Below are 19297 nucleotides of genomic sequence, written 5' to 3'. Positions count from 1 at the left end.
TTTCTAGAAGCTTTGACCAGCAGACTGAGCATGCCCAGCCTGCTACTATCTGCACGTCCACGCGAGATCCCCCTTTAGTCTTGTAACATAGCAAAATAAGAGCAAAAAATAAAACAAATCGAAGGTGAACCCAACATCATGGGGAGGCAGGCAGGATTCCTGAGGACTAACATCCTGCTGTCTTAGGAAAACATCTGTTTCAGGAAAGCAACTGCGCTTTCTCCTAGGACAAGCAGGATGGTAGTCCTCATATGTGGGTGAGTACAAAGCTCCAGATGGCCCCATTCAACTAGAGAGACCAACAGTGACCAAACAAGGAGCCAACGGGCACATCATAACTGCGGCGCTGTTGGTAAACAGGGGCAGTCTGGGTCTCACAAGAGCAGGAAGAGTTGGGTTCACGATTGGAACAGATTACGCAGGACGGACTAATCAAAGACGCTGTCCTGATGGCCGTCCCTGTCTAGGCAGTAATGGCCCACAAACGTGTGACGAGAACTCCAGGTTGCAGCTCAGCAAATTTCAACAACGGGGACTGCACGTAAGTGGGCCACCAAGGTCACCATAGCTCGCAGAGTGAGCTTTTACTCTGCCAGTCAGCTGAAGGCCTGCGCATACCAGAAGGCAATGCAATCTGCCAGCCAGCTTACCCACTGCCACTCCCAGCCTGTTGGAGTCAAAGTACATGAAAAGCTGGGTGGACTGTCTGTGGCTTGCCGTGCGATCCAGGTACAATGCCAAAGCCTGTATACAGTCCATGGTGTGAAGCGTCTGTTCCCCTGGATGGGAATGAGACCTCGGAAAAAAGGTAGGCAGAACGATGGACTGAAGAGGTGGAAATCAGTCATGACAACCAGATGCTCCAGCAGGGGTGCCAACGATGATGGCGGAGACTTGGGCACCAGTATGGGGGCCGGTGGTGCCGGCAGTTCAACGCTTTGCAGCACTTTGAGCACGGCCGACTGCACCCTGTGGGTCCAACTCCTCCTGAAAAGTGCAGGGTGGCCAGGACTGATTGAGGGGAATGAGGCGTCATCGGCTCCTCCTCAGGTCTCCGAGATGGCATGGTGCCCTGCACCGGTGTTGGTGGGGAACGCCTCAGGCTACCAGAGGCACTGAAGGATGGGGCCTCCGATGGCTGGTGCCACTTCGATGGTGGCTTGGTAGCCGCCAATGCCGCTCTGGAACCGGAACCGTGTGCCAACGGTGACCGGTGTCTATGCTTGTAGGATCTTTTCTGGTGCTTGGCCCGGTCTTTCCCCAGTACAGAGGAAGCCAATGATCCCAATGAACTGGAGAGCAAGGACATCGAGGATCGATCCCCTCTCCCTGATCCTTGGAGGTACTGGCCAGGGGGACCGCGAGGGGAAGCGGGCCAGATGGCTCCCCACCATCTCTCGGCATTGAAGGGACCGACGCAGGCATAGAGGACTTCGGGGTCCTGAAAAGTTTCTCCATTTTATCAAGGTGCGCCCGATACCCTTTGGGTGTCATCTGGTTGCACATACCGTACCGTACACCATTTGGGTGTCATCTGGTTGCACAGACCGTGCCTGGGGTAGAGGTTTGCAGAGAAGAAACATCAAATTTTAATAGTACACCATCCCTGTACCCCATGTTATACAGAGCTCCTAAATTCCATGAGTCTTTGCACACTCCACCAGGTAGACCCATAGTTTCCAGCAATGGGTTGATTTTAGAAACTTTTGCTAAATTCTTAAATGTTTTTTATAAACCACATGTTTCTTGGATGAAGTCAATCATCCAGGATACCATTCAGATTCTTGACAAGTTAAACCAACTTCCTGTTTTGTCAGAAAATATTCTGTTGGTATCCAGGGATGTAGTTTCTTTATACACAAATGTGTCTCAATAAGGGCATTGTGAGTGTTAAAGCGGGTTTTTTCTGGAGTGACTTACCCGAAACGGATCCCTTCAAGTTTTCTGTTAAAGAATGCAGAATTAATACTCAAGAACAACAAATTTTTGTTTAAAAATTATTATCTTCAGACTAAGGGAATAGCTATGGGATCCTCAGCAACACTTTCCATGGCAAATTTAGTAATGGTTGACTTTGAGGAGCAATATATTTATACTTCCCCTTTATTTCAAATCTTTAATGAAGGTTTGCTATATTGATGATTTATTCATTGTTTGTGGTGCTTCTATTTCTGAATTGTTAAGAGTTTTATCAATGGATAAATACCTGTGATCCATCTCTAGAGTTCCCTCTGATTTATGACAACAGAGAACTAGCTTTTTGGATACCAAAATTCTAAAACAAAATGGGTATCTGTTCACTACGGTGTTCTGGAAGCTATGTGATAGAAACAACCTGTTAAAATATCACAGCTGTCATCCAAGATCCTTTAAGTCAGGAGTACCAGTAAGCCAATTTTTTCAAATCAGGAGAATCTGGTCAACACCACAGGAATATAATCAGGCTTATTTACTGGCTTATAGGTTCTTTGATCGGGCAAATCTGTATAGTGGTTAAGAAAGCTTATAGGAGAGCACTATTTTCTGATCGATCTGCCTTTCTACAATACAATGTGAAACAGTAGCAGACAAGATGTGTGTGTGTGCTCCATCATTCAAAAAAATCAGGAATTATAGCTCGGAGTATAAAACGGCACTGGCAAGTTCTCCCGCTTCATGCTGCAATCTCCCATCCTCCTTTAATAGAATATTCTCAGGGATCAAGTATATGAGATTGTGCTGTTAAGGCAGCACTACCCTGCTTAATGGATAATGGATATGATAAATCATCAATAGGCCATTTTCCTCACCAAAGCTGTGATTAATGTGCTTTGACTATTCCACTGTGGACACTCCTAAATATTAAATTTGAGATCAGATTGAAATTCCTGACTGACTGCAATTCTACAAATGTAGTTTAAGTAATACGATGTGTCTATCCACAACTATATATAGGTAGAACTAAAAGGCTGGTTAAAAATCAGATTACAAGAACATTGTGGGCCGGATTTTAAAAGCCCTGCGCGCGTAAATCTGGCCGGATTTACGCGCGCCTATTTTGCATAGGCCGCCAGCGCACGCATAGCCCCAAGACATGCGTAAGTCCCAGGGCTTCGTAAAAGGAGCGGGAGGGGGCATGTCCGGGGGTCAGGGGGCGGTTCGGGGTGGGACCGGGGGCGTGGCGCCGGCCTGGAGGCGTGGTCGAGGCCTCCGGACCAGCCCCCGGGTCGGGTGATGGCGCGCGCAGATTTACGCCTGCTTCCAGCAGGCGCAAATCTGCCAAAGGTGGTGGTGGGGGGGGGGGGGTTAGGTAGGGGAAGGGAGGGGAAATGAGGGGAGGCGGAAGGTAAGTTCCCTCCGAGGCCGCTCTGAAATCGGAGCAGCCTCGGAGGGACCAGGCAGCGCGGGCTGGGCTCGGCGCGCGCAGGTTGCACAAATGTGCACCCCCTTGCGCGTGCCGACCCCGGATTTTATAAGATACGCGCGGCTACGTGCGTATCTTATAAAATCCAGCGTACTTTTGTTCGCGCCTGGTGCACGAACAAAAGTACGCGCGCGCGTAAATTTATAAAATCTACCCCTGTAGTTGTTTTTTCTGGGTTCTCAAACAATCACCTATAGTGAAGCACTGTATATTGTAGGTCATAAATTTGAACAATTTCGTTGGCATATTATAGACTTAGTGGTACAATCTTGTCCAGGGAGGAGACTTACAATCTGAACTAAATTGCGTGGAACAAAAATGTATTTTTTAAATTAGATTCCATCCATCCTCAAGGGATGAATTAATCCATTGTTTGGTTTACATTGATTTGATACCAATGCTCTTATTTAGTCTTTTGGTCATGAGTAACTTTGATTTTAAAGCTATGTGAGACTGTGGGCCACTGTTCTGACTGGATGTTTCAACTTCATTCTTTGATTGGACACTAGTTTTTCCTTAAGACTGACTGATCAATTGTTAAGATGAAGATGCTTTTAAATATGGCATCTTTGTTTGTAGCTTTTGCAGGCACAATAAATATGAACTGAGTATATGTTTAGCAGTGATAAATACCATGGATGATGACTATATTACAGAAGTTGTGATAAGCAAAATAAGCTTTGAAAGTCCCTGAGAAAAGCAACAAAATATGATCATTGTCTGGCAGATGTTTTCAGAAGATTGAGCAGGTGTTTTTAGAAGATTTTGCATTTACTTAAGAATATGATGGACCTGGATCTTTTCACTGCATATAATTGGGTTCAAGTTGGAAAACAAGTACTGTTTTATATTTTTAAATGCAGAAAAGAAGAAAAATTAAAAAAGATTATACTGAGACTGATGATTAAACAAACAGTGGGAAAAAAAAACCCTTTACATATCAGAAAGAATGTCTGTAGTCAACACACAATTAAACTCTGGAATTTGCTGCCAGAGGATGTGGTTAGTGCAGTTACTGTAGCTGAGTTTAAAAAAGGTTTGGATAAGTTCTTGGAGGAGAAGTCCATTACCTGCTATTAATCAAGTTGACTTAGAAAATAGCCACTGCTATTACTAGCATCAGTAGCATGGGATAAACTTAGGGGTAGATTTTAAAAGAAGCGCGCGCGCATGTTATAAAATCTGGGGTCGGCGCACACAAGGGGTGCACAATTGTGCACTTTGCACGCTCTGAGCCCGCTCCAAGCCGCACTGCCTTCCCCTGTTCCCTACCCCTCACCCCACTTTCCCTTGTCCTACCGCCCCAGCCCTTTCCCCCTACCTTTGATGACTTTTTTTTTTTTTTTAATTCAAAACTTACTTCAGCCCTGGGGTTGAAGTAAGTTGCGCCGGCCAACTACCGGCACGCGATCTCTGACACAGTGTCAAATGGCCGCTTTGTCAGAGGCCTCTGGCCCCGCATCTTCCCATGCCCTGCCCCTTTTTACGAGTCACGGGACTTTACGCGCGTCGCCGGGCCTTTTGAAATTCCGGCCCTTAGTTTTTGGGTACTTGCCAAGTATTTATAGCCTGGCTTGGCCACTGTTGGAAACAGGATGCTGGGCTTGATGGACCCTTGGTCTGACCCAGTATGGCAATTTCTTATGTCTAACCTGTACTGCAGATGGTGGATAAGACACTGACTGGTAAGTTAAAAGTTGGATTAGTAAAATATTTATATCTTCCCCTGCAGGTGATACTCAGAATAGCTGGTGGTCTGATGCTGGTGTATTTTGTATTTTATTAAAATCTATTGATCGCGTATGCCTAAGCCCTAAGCAATGTACATGGCCTCATACATAATAAGAAACAGGAAATCAAACTTAAAACAAACTAAACATAAATAATCACCACTTTTCAATGATAAATAATCACAAAAATTGTCAACAACTGTAGCAACATATCCGACAAAGGCTGAAACTTCCTGCACCACTGAAGACTAGCAGTTCAGTCAAATAGTAGTTATTGGACATAACAGTAAAACCTCAGTCTCCATGGTTTCCTTAGTTTAAATCCCACTGCAACCATACATGTTCTGTGACCTTAAATTAGCTATTTTCCTTAATCTACCTTCACATCCTCTTAGCGATCTTTCAGTCTTCACCTCCTGTACAGCATCTCTCTCCCATGCAATACATTAGTATGAATCTACCCAAAGTCCAAAGTATTTATTTACCTTTAGCAAAACAGATTTCTTTTACAATGAAAATAATTTAAAAAAAAAGCTGAATCCAACATAAAAAACATTCTTTTTTGTAGTGTTCTACTCCCTTTAACAGAATGTATATGATAGGAGCTATAAAACAAATTTATGATCAATTGCATAATTTGATTGTTTTTATACACATTGTTAGAATCCAAGCTTAACTGCTACTTATATGCACTGAATATAACACTGGAACAAATCCACAGTTTGTAAAAAGTCTATGAAAGACTTTGTATTCCTTGATAGATCATTTATTAGCTTGCCCACATCTATAGTCTTGTTTATAACAGTATAGGCTTGCTCAAAAATTGCTGTTAGCCAACATAACTCATACAACTTCACCAGTTTTCTTCAGATACTTAACAGTTCCACTACAAATCATTTCTTAAATGAATTCATCTAATTACTTTGGCTTAAACTGTACATTACCAGTCATGGCACGTTTAAACAGAAAAAGCAGTCAGAAGCAAAGAAAGTAAAGGTTAATTTACTTATAGGCAAACCTATGTAAATCATCTTGTATCATGGAAATAAAGGTTAACAAATAGAAACAAAAGATAAGGTGATATCTTTTTATTGAACTAACAATACATTTTTTTTACTAGATTTCAGTAGCAAAAATTCTCTTTTTCAGGTCAGAATATAATAAGCAAAATATATTACATATATCATATTTAACCATAAAAAAACAAGCTACTACAAAAAAAAAACCCACCCCAAAAAAACCTAAAGATGACACTAAAAAAAAAAACAAACAAAAAAAACAAACAAAACCTACTATTGGATTGGGACAATGGTCTGGTGATTCTATTACTCTATCATATTTTTGTGATTAGTTAAATAAGTATGATACAAAGCTTCAATTTATCTTTACATCCAATACATTAAGGTTTTATTTTTGGATATTATGATTTATAAGACAGTAGACAGATTTCAGTTTTCTATATATAATAAACCTATAGACCGAAACACATGGTTGCCATATGGGAGCTCTCATCCAAATAAACTTCATGACATATACCTATGGGACACTTTTCACATTTACGCAGGCTGTTTTCAACTACACTGGAATTTAAGGCCTGAGCAGTGGATATGAAAAAGGCTTGGACAAAGAGGTTATTTCAGGCATATCATCAACTGTACATATAAAAGGGCACACTGGGCAAATCAGGATTTGCTTCTACAACCAGTTGCTAAATCAATCACCAGATGTCCTGTGTTTTACCTTAATTGCCTAACACTTATTAGTAAAGCACAATATGAGACAACATTGGCATATACTTAAGTCTACATCACATACTGCATGAACCTCTTTTGTTTGTTCTAATGAGAGGGCATAATCTCAGACCACCTTGTTCGATCTATCTATATCCCTCTTCGGACTACAACAGGAACCTCCAAGTTGTCCAAAGGTAATTTTCCATGCGGTCAAACTCAATGTGTACTTTTTCATTCAATAGAAGTATATTGCTATTTGTAGATCGTCGACCAATTGAATTAACAGCCTAACATCATGTGATACAACTGGAGTAATCTAAATCAGTGGTCCCCAACCCTGTCCTGGGGGCCCACCAGCCAGTCGGGTTTTCAGGATATCCACAATGAATATGCATGAGAGAAAGTTTGCATGCACTGCCTCCATAACAGGCACTGCCGCCATAACATGTAAATTTTCTCTCATGCATATTCATTGTGGATATCCTGAAAACCCGACTGGCTGGTGGGCCCCCAGGACAGGGTTGGGGACCATTGATCTAAATGATTTGGTGTCCATGCCTGCTGCTATACATTGGGAAGACAAAGTCGAGGTTATGTATCCACATAAAGAACATTGAGCTGTATTCATTTTGAGTACATTGAGGCACTTGTAGTGTGTCTCACTGGTTGGATAAAAGACATACTCTAGAAAGTTTGAGAATTGTAGTATTGGATAACCCCCCAAGGAGAACATTCATGGTAGAGACCACAATTTAAATCTTTTAAGATGTGAAAAGTGATGGATTCACAGTTTGGGGTTAGTGGCCCCTTGTGGGTTAAACAAGAAATAACCCTTGTGGGTTATTAGGATTTTGGGTAATTTTCCTTTTTCATGTTTATTCTTTATTTATTTTTTTATCGTGGTCTGGGATTGCTGTAGACTTGACTTTCTGATTGGTTTTGAGGATTCATGCATAAATTCTCTGATTGGTCCTTGCAGATGCACAGTGAGACATTTTAAATGGAAGTGGTAAGATATAGCTATATTAAATGACTCAATCTGATGTTTCACCATAAAGATTTGTTTTTTGAATCAGAAGATGTTTCCATGAGATGGTGACATTCATTATTTTCCTCTTTTTGTAGTGCTTGAAAGGCCCCTGATACAGCCAGTAGATGCCGAAACACTAGACAGTGTTGGATCACAGCTATGGCACAGTATAACACGTTTCCTGCCAACCTTAAAAATGCTGCAGTGTTGACAAGCTTCCCCATTCTTTAGAGTTATAGCCACAGCAGGGTGCGACAGTCTCCCCACCAATGCTAGAACTGCAGCAGTGTTTGACAGCTTGCCAATTCTTCAGTTAATGCTGCTTTGCAAACCATTACAGAGCAAAGTATTCTGTTTTCTATTTTTTTTTTATTTTTTTATTTTTTAGTGATTTTGACATGTATAAGAAAAAAAAAAGACATTAACATAAGTATTCTTTTTCCTATTCTTTGGTTATTTTTACATGCATAGAAAAAGGTAAATCATTAGAAATGATGCTGGAAATAGTCTATAAGGTAACCTGTGATATCCAGTTAGTGGTTGGTACCATTTCAGTACTAAAATTTGGTACTGTTTATATCTTGATTTGTTAATCACATTAGAATTAGATTTTATGAGCTGTTTATCTTTTCTAATGCTCTCACCTAGATATATATTTAACCATAAATCAAAACAGCTTGCACCTACATCAATTTTTGTTCTTTCTAAAGATTCAGAACAATTATGATTTTGTCTATTCCAATACTTCTCATCAACCTTTGAGAATATGAAAAATTTCCCTAAAGGATGTCAAATTGTACAATATAAAATGGAAATTTTCAAGCATGTAAACACTTACCCAATTCACCAGCTGCATTTCGACCACCAACTGCATATAAATGACCTTTGAGGGCACTTAGGTGGAAGAATGTCCGCTTTTCATTCAAAGATGCTACTTGCATCCATTTATTATAACGAGGATCAAACCTGAAGACAGTGTCAACTGCTGTTTTTCCTTTTGTGTCATAATTACTCTGTCCACCAACTACATAAAGAAAATTTCCAATTACGGCAATCCCGTGCTGGTATCTTGGTGCATCCATGGGAGCTAAAGATTTCCATTCATGTGCCTTTTCGTCATACATTCGTAGTTCTTTGCTGACAACTAGTTGCTGCCTTAAAACGCCACCCAGTGTTACTAGGTGAGTGCTGTCAGACCGAATAGCAGTTCTCTCTGACTGCATAACAGGTTGCATGAATGGCATCATTTGGTAGTTGCTGGCTTCCAAAAGCAAATTCACACATGTGTTATCAGTTCTCATGAAATCCACTGTTTGTACGTGGTTAATAAGATCCTGTGGTGTCATGAGTGGAAATCTGATGTTCTTCATTAATTTTGCAGCAAATTCCATTCGGGGTTCTTCATATCGTAGCCAGCGACAGGCAGCCTTGAAGAGTTCAAGTTCAGTGCAGTGCTTAAGGCTATTACTTGAAAGCACAAAGGCAAGACGATCAAACGGGAGCTTCACAAACTCACCAGTACTTAATAAAGGAGGAAAATTCTTTAGGATGAAATTATTAACATATTTATCCACTTCTGTGAGATTGTAGGTATTGGCAATTCGTCCAATCTCCACACAATTTTCTAAAGATACCTAAGTGCAAGAGAGAAAAGCTATGAAAACTGATAATTCTGTTTTCTAATTTAATTTTCATTTAAACAAAGAACAAGTAAAAATTAGTCAAGAAATACTCAAAAGCACATTTTTATATTACACTCTACTCAAAAGGTTCTGGACTGGTCTAGCAGGATTCAAGGAAAGAAAATAAACAGGTAAGACTAAATTTCTCCTTCCTTGTCATCCTGCTAGACCAGTATAGACACACAGGAGGTAACCAAGCAGTCTTGTTCATTGTGATTTCCCAATAGGAAATATATTGGTGTTCTAGGGCCCAGGTAATATTTGCAGTACTGCCTTTTCAAAAACAACAACCTTGCCTATGGAGTCCAGAAAGTTAGTGTTACTGCAAGTAGGGCACATCTCTGCCCTGATCTCCTTTTTACATTTCTACAACCCTGCGCGCTTGCTTCCTCTCTTATACTCTAACCCTCCACAACTTGATATCTTCCTTCATGATTTTGTACGTTATGCAATGTTGTAGATTATACTTGTATCTCGCTTGTTCATACCTTTCTACACTGTTTTATACTCTCTAATTACACAGTTATCCACCTTTTATGTTTAATCACGTTGGTTCATCAACCTGTTTTGCTAACTATACTTTTCTGTTTATCAATTGTAAAGCACTGTTGCTAATTTCAAGTTATCTGTAAACCAATGTGATGTTACTAAACAAATGTCGGTATAAAAAAAACCCTATAAATAAATAAATAAATTTGCTATAAATGTGCCAAGTGGTTTTTTTTGGGGGGGGGGTTTTTGGGGGGGGGGGGGAGGGTGGTGGTGCAGGATTTTCAATTATTTCACAATGTGCCTAGAGTGGAGGGAGTTTGTGTTACTGTTACTTAGATGACATCTGAATGTTTTTGTGTGGTGAGGTGTAGGGGAAATATCCTGCTCTTTCCCCATTCTTAGAGGAGTATGTGAGAGATTGTGGGGTTCCTGTGGATAGAGTATACATTTACAGAACTGGAGGTACAAGATTTATAATGGGTTTGTCTTGCACATACAATGACAAGAATGAACCCCACTCTAAAGCTAAAGATGGGTATCCTCGTAAACTATCAAATTTACTGCTAGTGCTCTTAATATTTTCATTGTGCCAAACAGTTTCTTTCTGACGATTGTTTGGTTTAATATATACTGGCAACGTATTAAGATGATCTTGGAAGTTCTTTTTAATTAGGTGAATAGTGCCCAAATAATTAGAACCTTTTCTGTATCTTTAGGCCACATTTTCTTGGTCTCTTGGGATTTGATCTTCTCACTCCCCATACATAGTATAGAACAGCGTCTTAGTATTGACATCTACTAGTAAAGCTGATTTTATAGTTTTTTCCTTTACTACTATATCTGGTTTTCTAGCAACAAGCATTTTATTGGATGACCTGGAAATGAATAATTATACTCTATGATTTATACAAAGAATGTATGTAAAAAAAAATCACATTAACTGTTAACATAAAGTAAGAAATTGGCAGTGGGAGCTCAAGGGCAGGGCCAAAAGTAGAGCTTGGTTGGGTTCCCTCCAAGCAAAAAGGCATTCTGCTGCCCCTATCTATGTCCAATTATACAGCCATAAAAGCCTCCACACCAAGTAAACCAACACAACTGACACAGGAGGCAGCCTAATAAGATCATACATTATATCTGCCAAAAAAGCGGCCCCAGACTCTAATCGGAACATCTCTGAACTCAATGGGAACTGCTGCACTGGGAACTGCTGCAAAAGCTACATAACCCTCACAAATGGAGGACTAGATGGCCAAGAGTTTAAGAGGAATTCAATCTTTCTATCCTGAGGATCTTTAAGGACTGTTCCCCCCTCAACTGGGCTAGTCATCCTGCAGATCATGGTTAAAACCAGGGAATAAACTCAGGAAACTAGAAACATACATTATCTATCCTTTGCTTGTCCAAAGTCTTATGCTTTGAGATCCCCTTCAGGGGAACTCCATTCTGACAAGATCATGCGCTTCATCGCTTATGACGAGGAAAAACCTTAGATGGCTTCCTAACTCTCTCAAGCATGGTTGCTACCCTTAGGAGTCTCCTCAACTCTAGAAGGTTACAGCTGGAGAGCAGAAATAATCTGAGAAATCAGAGAAGTGAGTTCCTCTTTTCTAAACAACTTAATGAAAGAGGAATCCTCACACTCTAAGGAAAGCTTCCCAGCCTTCAAATTTCAGAATTGAGGGGGGAAAGGCTCAAAAACTCCCTGAGGCCCTCTCCTCCACCAAGCTTCTGCATGGCACAGAAGGCCTAGTGCATCTCCAACACAAATTCAGGAGAGACATGCCTTTGGGATAAGGAAAAGGAGAGACACTCTTGATGATGCTCCCAAAATTCTCTCCTATTCCAGAGCCAACACAGGAGGCTTTGGGTTTCAGGCCGGAAAAAATTGGGAACACTGAAGAGAAAAGCTGGGTCACCTGCAGAATGAAAACTGGCGGCCATTCCAGTCAGCATGCTGCCAAAAGTAGAGAGGGTGCAAGTTCACACTGCCCTGACGTCTTTCCCAAAGGAAACACACCCCCCCCACCTCAGTTACCATCGTATACAAGACAAAAGGAGCTGCTTGCACAGGACATGAACCAGCTCCCACATCCTCTACACTGATGGCCTCTCTCTGCCATTAGACCAGAAAGACTGCCTCTTCCCCCAGACCAGCCCTTACTGCAATCAGCAACGAAAAATGGTGCCCATCCAAGAGCTGAAGTCACTCACCACCACTTAATCATGGGACGGAGTTTACTGAATTGGCTGAAGACCCCCAGTACACCCCTTCACAGATGCCTGAGCTCTGTACAGCCTCAGACATAGCAGCCAGCAAATTCCTTTCTGCTTCTCTTTTTTTTTTTTTTTTAAGCTTCACCAATGCTGAAAGAGAAAACAAAACTAAGGCAGGCGGGAGAGGGAGCCCAGAAGACAAGAGGCGACAGAACCTAGATAGGAGATATGTGCCTGGGGGGCTCTCTCCTGACACCTCCCCCCCAAAAAAACTTGACTCAACCAGGCTTAGTCAGAACCAGAAAGCCACCTACCAGGATATACTCAACCAGGGTCTACACAGGGTCGGCAGTTCAATTTTACATGCAGTATAAAATTGGTTTAATGATTCATCATTTATTGAAATTCTTTCCCTTAGGCTAATGCCCTTCTGAAAATATATAACCCTATGCGTGCTTTGTTGTCTATTACAAGATGTTTGTTGGATGTTCCATCGCCCAAACAAGCCTGTCCCATTGAAATGAGGGAATTCTTTGTAGCTGCAGCATCCCTGTGGAACTTTCATCCTGAACACTTGGCGCCTCATGGAATGCACTAAGACATTCAAAACATCATTAAAAACTTTTTTGTTTACGCTAGCTTATTTGTAGGCATTTTACTTTTTTTATTTAAAATTGACAACACATTTTTATAATGTTACATTCAATTAAGGTGTTGTCTCTTTGTTTATAAGGTAGCACTTTGACTTTTTATTTTAAATGTTATGAGTTATTTGGCTTTACCTGTAGGTATTTTAAATCAAAATTAATGTGATAAATGCTTGGCATTTTATCATTATGTTTTCCTAGGGTTCTGTCAAAACTGTTTTTAAGATTGCACTGTGATTCCTTATTGTTAGGGTCCTTCATTTTCAGTTTTTATTTTATTTTGCCTGGGAATTTCAATCTTAGACCAAAAAAGTAGTCAGTGGAAAAATTACTTTTCCAATGATTTTTCACCTACTTATTTTGTTATAACATTGAAATTACAGTCAAAATAAAATTAAAACTGAACATGAACATCACTTCTTATGGTATATGGTGTTATGAGTTATGCAGCTCTGCCTGGTATCTTATTTTATGTTTGCGTCACATTGTTTGATCCTAGATTGTAAATGTTTTATTTTGTAAATTGCTTAGTGCTCTGACTTTAAGAGATTCATAAGTCCAAATAAAGATCAAACTAAAGTCATAAAGGCTTCTATAAACTAAAATTAAAGATCCTGCATCTCCCTATTAAAAAGAGCAGGGCACAACATGGACAGGGAAAGAGCATAGGCAGTTACTGCAGGGAGGGGAAGGGGGAGGGAAGATAAGCAAGGAAGGCATGGGAGGCATGGGAGGAGGGTGGCAAAGAGTGCAGCAAGCCAGGGAGGGGATGAAGCAAACATATAGGAAGGGGTGGGGTAGGTAATAAGAGAAGAGGAAAGGCAGGTTCATGGGCTAGGCTTAGGCTTTAAAGGCCAGGGCTCAGCACAGGAACCCCCTTTTCTTGCACAGTTCCAGCTCTGTGCAGCTCTTGTACCAGCTCTGCTCTGCCGTCTTACCTGTTCACTTGAGTGCAAGACGCAAGCGATAGGCAATAAAGATAAAAGCAGCAGCCATCCGCTAGGCAAGCAGGGACAAGGGAGCAGCACAGCCTGGCGGCAGTACAACGATAAGGCAGATATTCCAGCAAGGGATTTGCAGTAGCTTTGGGACCTTTACAATTTTTGCATGTGTGGCTATGCACATGGAGAGCGATTGTGACTTGTGGCCACTCGGCGGGCCATGCTTATGTGGATGGCAGGGGTGCAGGATACGATCGCTAGATGAAGGTGACCTGCAAGTTTCCCAGAATCAGGTTTATTGTGTGATGATATTGTGCTGGCTCACGATCAAATTACCATTAATCTGCACAAGTTAAAAAATGAGCAAGCAACAAAAGGGGGAAAGCATTATTTTAAATAGGTCGAAAGGGCACGTCACCTGCCTGGTGATGAACCTGGAGTGCTACTTATCTCTTAGGCTTGATGTGCCAGGCCCCCTGCTTATACATGCAAATACACTACTGCTGTCCTGTTTCCAGTTTATACGTGTGCTGCGAATGAGCCCAAGGGCTGATAGCAAGGGCGTAGATAGCAAGGGCTATTCCACGCACTCATTCAGGACTGGGGCAGCTACCTCCGCTTCAGCCTTGGATCTAACAAGATATGCGATAATGGCTGTGAGCAGCTGGCATTCACAGCATTACCAGCTCTGTGAGGCCTGAATCCTACTATCACTAGCATCAAAATTAATATTTTATGCTTATTCCAAGTACAGATCAACCAATGTCTGGATCATAGAGCATTCTTATGTGCATTAGGCGCATAAACAGGCGCTAGTGAGACCACTAGGGGAAGATGTAGGAATGACAGCATTTCCGATTGCAGTAATCTGGTTGAGACACCAGGGAATGAAGCGGGGGCCTATTGATGCAAATTATCTGGCGTTTGCACAAGGAGCAACCTTCCCCATGGGCAATAATTTCCACCTGAGAGGACATTATATCACTTGCAGGCACAGTGTTGAATTGGTTCAAGCAATACAGAAGAACTGCATCATAATAGCGGGTTTATTCTGGAAGGCTTGCATCATTTGGTTTTGCATCTTTCCCAGGAGAATATGGAAAGGCAAGAGGACTCATTAAGCATTGGAAAAAAACAAGGAAAACATTGAAGTAGTGGGTAAGCAGGTTTATGCCTATCTTAAATGGTATCAGCCTACTGCATGACTTAATTGATGAGAGCTGCCTGGGACTTTCCACCCAGATAAAACATATTTGTCCAATGGGGGCCTAGAAATATTCAACAACAGGCTTCATGATGTTATTGAATTGCCATCAACCCGAATGGGCTGCAGCATTTAATTTAAGGTGGGGGGCCCCCAGGTAAATGAGGTTTCGTTACCCGGGGGATGTGGCATAAGGAGTACCCAGCACAGTTTGTTGTTCATGAGAAGAGATTGCAGTATGTAGAAATGGCCCAGCATATACGCTATATAACAGACAATTTTGAGCGCCTGCCACCATAGCAACACCCTCCGCTTCTACAGTAGGTAGGTATCGACAACACAATATCGACGGATCCCCAACTTCGATGGTAGGGGATTACAAATACAAAGGTGGGGCCCAATCTAGCATGCTCATAGTGCAACAGCTTTGATAGGTGAATTCAACATATGTGAGGATAATAATGCTTTGATCATATTGCTGATGGATCTGTGCCGAGTCTACCCTGTATGTTGGTTTTGGATTCTAATCTTATTAGCAAGTTGCAAGCTGTTTTGTACTATAATGTTGCTTTGCACTATGTGTTATGCTGCGATCCTATTTTATTCCACATAAAGTTTATTTATTCATATACAAAGATTTGTATTCTGTCCTTTCTGGAGAAAGATGCCTAAAAAGTCTTTTCCAAAATCTTTAATGGGTGGAGACTACAGATGCTGACTCGCAGTCTACACGTATGCAGCGCCATTGGGTGAATGGAACCGTCAGATTTAAGTGTAATTCGCTTCATTTAAGATATGTTTGCACTGCAGATGGCTTTTGAATACACACTTCATATGTGATTCAATTCAAATTGTTTTCAAATTTGAGAGTTCACTTTGAGCCCCTGAGGCAGCCACTAGAAGGTGGTGAAACTTGGCCTGAGTCGGGCAAACGTCTCCACCCATTAAAGATTTTGGAAAAGACTTTTTGGGCATCTATTCCTTTTGTTTTTCCTCATGGCTTTTTTAGATTGCCTACCTTGTTGTTTTCTGGGCATTTTCTGGAGAAAGATCAGGGCAATTCACAAGATAAAATCACACAATGTATTTACATGTATTCTACATTACATATAGTACAATCTCATTATATCTAATTTCTTTAATTATTTACCAAAAGTGTTATAAAAAGTCAAGTTTTGAAGGTCTTCTTGAAAAGCTTAAAATCAGTCAGTGTTCTTAAGTATTCGGGCATGGTGATCCACAGCTTTGACTCAGTTTTGAAATTGCTCTCTCAAAGTTCTATAAGATGGGTGCAGTAGATACATCAAGCAGTCTTTTATTTGCAGATCTTAACGTTTTCTGGGGAATGTAGAAGCGTAATATAGTTCCCAGCCATACACTGTCTTCATTATTAATGATTTTATGAATTATTGCAAGTACCTTGAATTGTATATGATATTGTACTGGGAGCCAATGCAAGGAAGACAGGATCAGTGTGATGTGATTTAATTTTTTACGCCTGAAAGTAACCGCGCAGCTGAGTTTTGGAGCATTTGAAGGGATGTCAGAGTATTTGCTGGAAGACCCAAAAATAGGAACTTGCCCCCTCCTTACCTTCACCACCCCCCCCCATCCATCTTGCAGCTTCCTATATACATTTACCATCTCCCCTTCCCATCGCCACCCCCTGCTCCCTTGTTCAGTTCCACCCCCACCCCGCCTCCCCCGTGCGCTTCACCCCCGCCCTATCACCCATACTGCCTCCTCTTGTATATAATTAATCTTGGCTAATTTTATCTAATTTTACCTAATTTGGTTATCTATATGTAACCCCGTTTATTAACTGTGACGCCCGTTGGCTCTACAGCAAAGGTATCTCACCTTCTAACTACCTATCCTTTCTCCACCTATCATTGTAATTTCCTTTCTCAGTTGTCTGTAAACCGACATGATGGTTTTTTTTTTTACGAATGCCGGTATATAAAAAGTTATAAATAAAATAAATAAATAAAATAAATAAAATTGATTTTTGAAAATATAGGGGCAGATTTTCAAAGGCTATGCGCATAACCCGAGAAAATCTGCCCTTGCGCGCGCCGAGTCTATTTTGCATAGGCTAGGTGGCGCGCACAAGCCCTGGGACGCGCGTATGTCCGGGGCTTGCAAAAAGAGGCAGTCCAGGGGCATGGTGGCGGTCCGGGGGTAGGGTCGAGTGCTCCAGCACAGCGGCCTGTGCCGGGGCATGGTGCGCCGGCAGCCCGCAAGTTATGTCTGCCTTGGGCAGGCGTAACTTTTGGAGTAAAGGTAGGAGGGGGATTTAGTTAGGGATGGGGGATGGGTTAGATAGGGGAAGGGAGGGCAAGGTGGGGGGGGGGGGGGGGCCGCGGAAAAAAAGTTCCCTCCAAGGCCGCTCTGATTTTGGAGCGGCCTTGGAGGGAACGGGGAAAGCCATCTGGGCTCCCCTTGGGCTTGGCGCATGCAAGGTGCACATGTGCACCCCCTTGTGCGCGTCGAGCCCGGATTTTATAACGTGTGTGGCAGCGTGCACGTTATAAAATCGGGCGTAGATTTGTTCACGCCTGGTTGCGCGAACAAATCTACGCCCGCGCGTAGATTTTAAGATCTGGCTCATTACTGTTTGTGGTATTAACCAAAAGTAATTTTGTTCAAGTTGTGGTTTTAGCTGCCTCAGCTTGGGAAGATTGTAATATCCAGATTTAATAATTGTGCAAATGTGTCCTATCATTGAAAGTTTGTCTAGAATTACCCCAAGATCCTGTACGGAATCTGAGGTGAAAGTATTATAGGAGCCAATTTTTAACAGGGGAATTTTTTCAATGGTCCGTTTTCTTAAAAGATGAATCAATGTTTAATATGAGTCTATTATGAAACAGCCATTTTTGAATCGCTGTAATTTAGATGATTAAAGAAGTTTAAAGGTATGTGAAAAGAATGAGCAACTGAGATAAAAAGTTGCACACTGTCAACATAAATGCGAAAATTGAGACCGAGCTAAGAATTTGCAAAGGGGGTATGAAGCATATATTGAAAAGGATTGGTGAAAGTGCAGACCCTTATGGGACACCAAGAAGAACCGCCATTAAAAATTTTAACTTGGAATGATCTATTCTCTAGAAATGACTTTATCTACTCGAGTGCCTGTCCACTCTCAATCATGTTAATAAGATGTGACTGACTATCAAAAGCTGCTGAAAGATCAAACTGTCTGCCTTCAAAACCTTGCCAGATAATATTGAAATCAGATAGCAAATGTTGCTTACCTGATGTAACAGGTGTTCTCACAGGACAGCAGGATGTTAGTCCTCACAAATGGGTGACATCGAGGATGGAGCCCACCACGGAAAACTTCTGTCAAAGTTTAAACAGAACTTTGACTGGCCCCTACTGGGCATGCCCAGCAAGGCACTGACCCTGCAGCCAGCAGGGGTCTCCCTTCAGTCTGATTTTCAAAGCTACAGGCAGTGCCTAGAAAGTAAGAATAAAACGAACCCAACACCGCGGGGAGGCGGGCGGGTTTCGTGAGGACTAACATCCTGCTGTCCTGTGAGAACACCTGTTACATCAGGTAAGCAACATTTGCTTTCTCACAGGACAAGCAGGATGGTTGTCCTCACAAATGGGTGAGTACCGAGCTGAGGATGTCCCGACTTGCACCAAATGTACCCAACGGTGTGCAGCAGGCACAATAAGTGAGGAGAAATTTGGGAAAGGGCATCCGCACCCAACCGGGTAGGTGGAAGGGTGTTGGTACATCAGGTTGGAAAAAGGTTACGCAAGACAGACTGGCCGAAGATGGAGTCCTGTCTTCCAGCCTTGTCCAAACAATAATGGGCTGCAAAGGTATGGAGAGAACTCCAGGTTGCAGCTTTGCAGATGTCAGGAAGCGGCACCGATCGAAGGTGTGCCACTGACGTCGCCATGGCCCTCACAGAGTGTGCTTTAACACGGTCTTGAAAAGGAATGCCAGCTTGCTCATAGCAAAAAGAAATGCAGTCCGCCAACCAGGAAGAAAGAGCCTGCTTACCCACAGGTTGTCCCAACTTATTAGGATGGAAAGAGACGAATAATTGAGTGCTCTTCCTATGGGAAACTGTACGGTCTAGGTAAAAAGCTAGAGCTCGTTTACAGTCTAGGGTATGCAGGGTCTGCTCTCCAGAGTTGGAGTGGGGCCTGGGAAAAAAGATAGGTAGTATGATGGATTGATTGATATGAAACTCA

The 19297-nt window shown here is 41.9% G+C and overlaps 1 protein-coding gene across 5 annotated transcripts in view; it reads right to left on the bottom strand.

Moving 5' to 3' along the window:
* The window catches only part of KLHL13 (kelch like family member 13), a 266417-nt gene that overhangs the window by 54210 nt on the left and 192910 nt on the right, over positions 1-19297 (bottom strand). For all 5 annotated transcript variants that reach the window (XM_029606698.1, XM_029606699.1, XM_029606700.1 and 2 more), the window contains one exon: positions 8735-9530. In XM_029606698.1, the coding sequence (XP_029462558.1) occupies positions 8735-9530 (796 nt within the window). The remainder of the gene's footprint in view (positions 1-8734; positions 9531-19297) is intronic.

This window comes from Rhinatrema bivittatum, chromosome 6 (assembly GCF_901001135.1).
Source record: "Rhinatrema bivittatum chromosome 6, aRhiBiv1.1, whole genome shotgun sequence".
NCBI lineage: Eukaryota > Metazoa > Chordata > Amphibia > Gymnophiona > Rhinatrematidae > Rhinatrema > Rhinatrema bivittatum.
The sequence above is the reverse complement of the archived record's forward strand: the minus strand, read 5'-3'. Positions and strand labels throughout refer to the sequence as shown.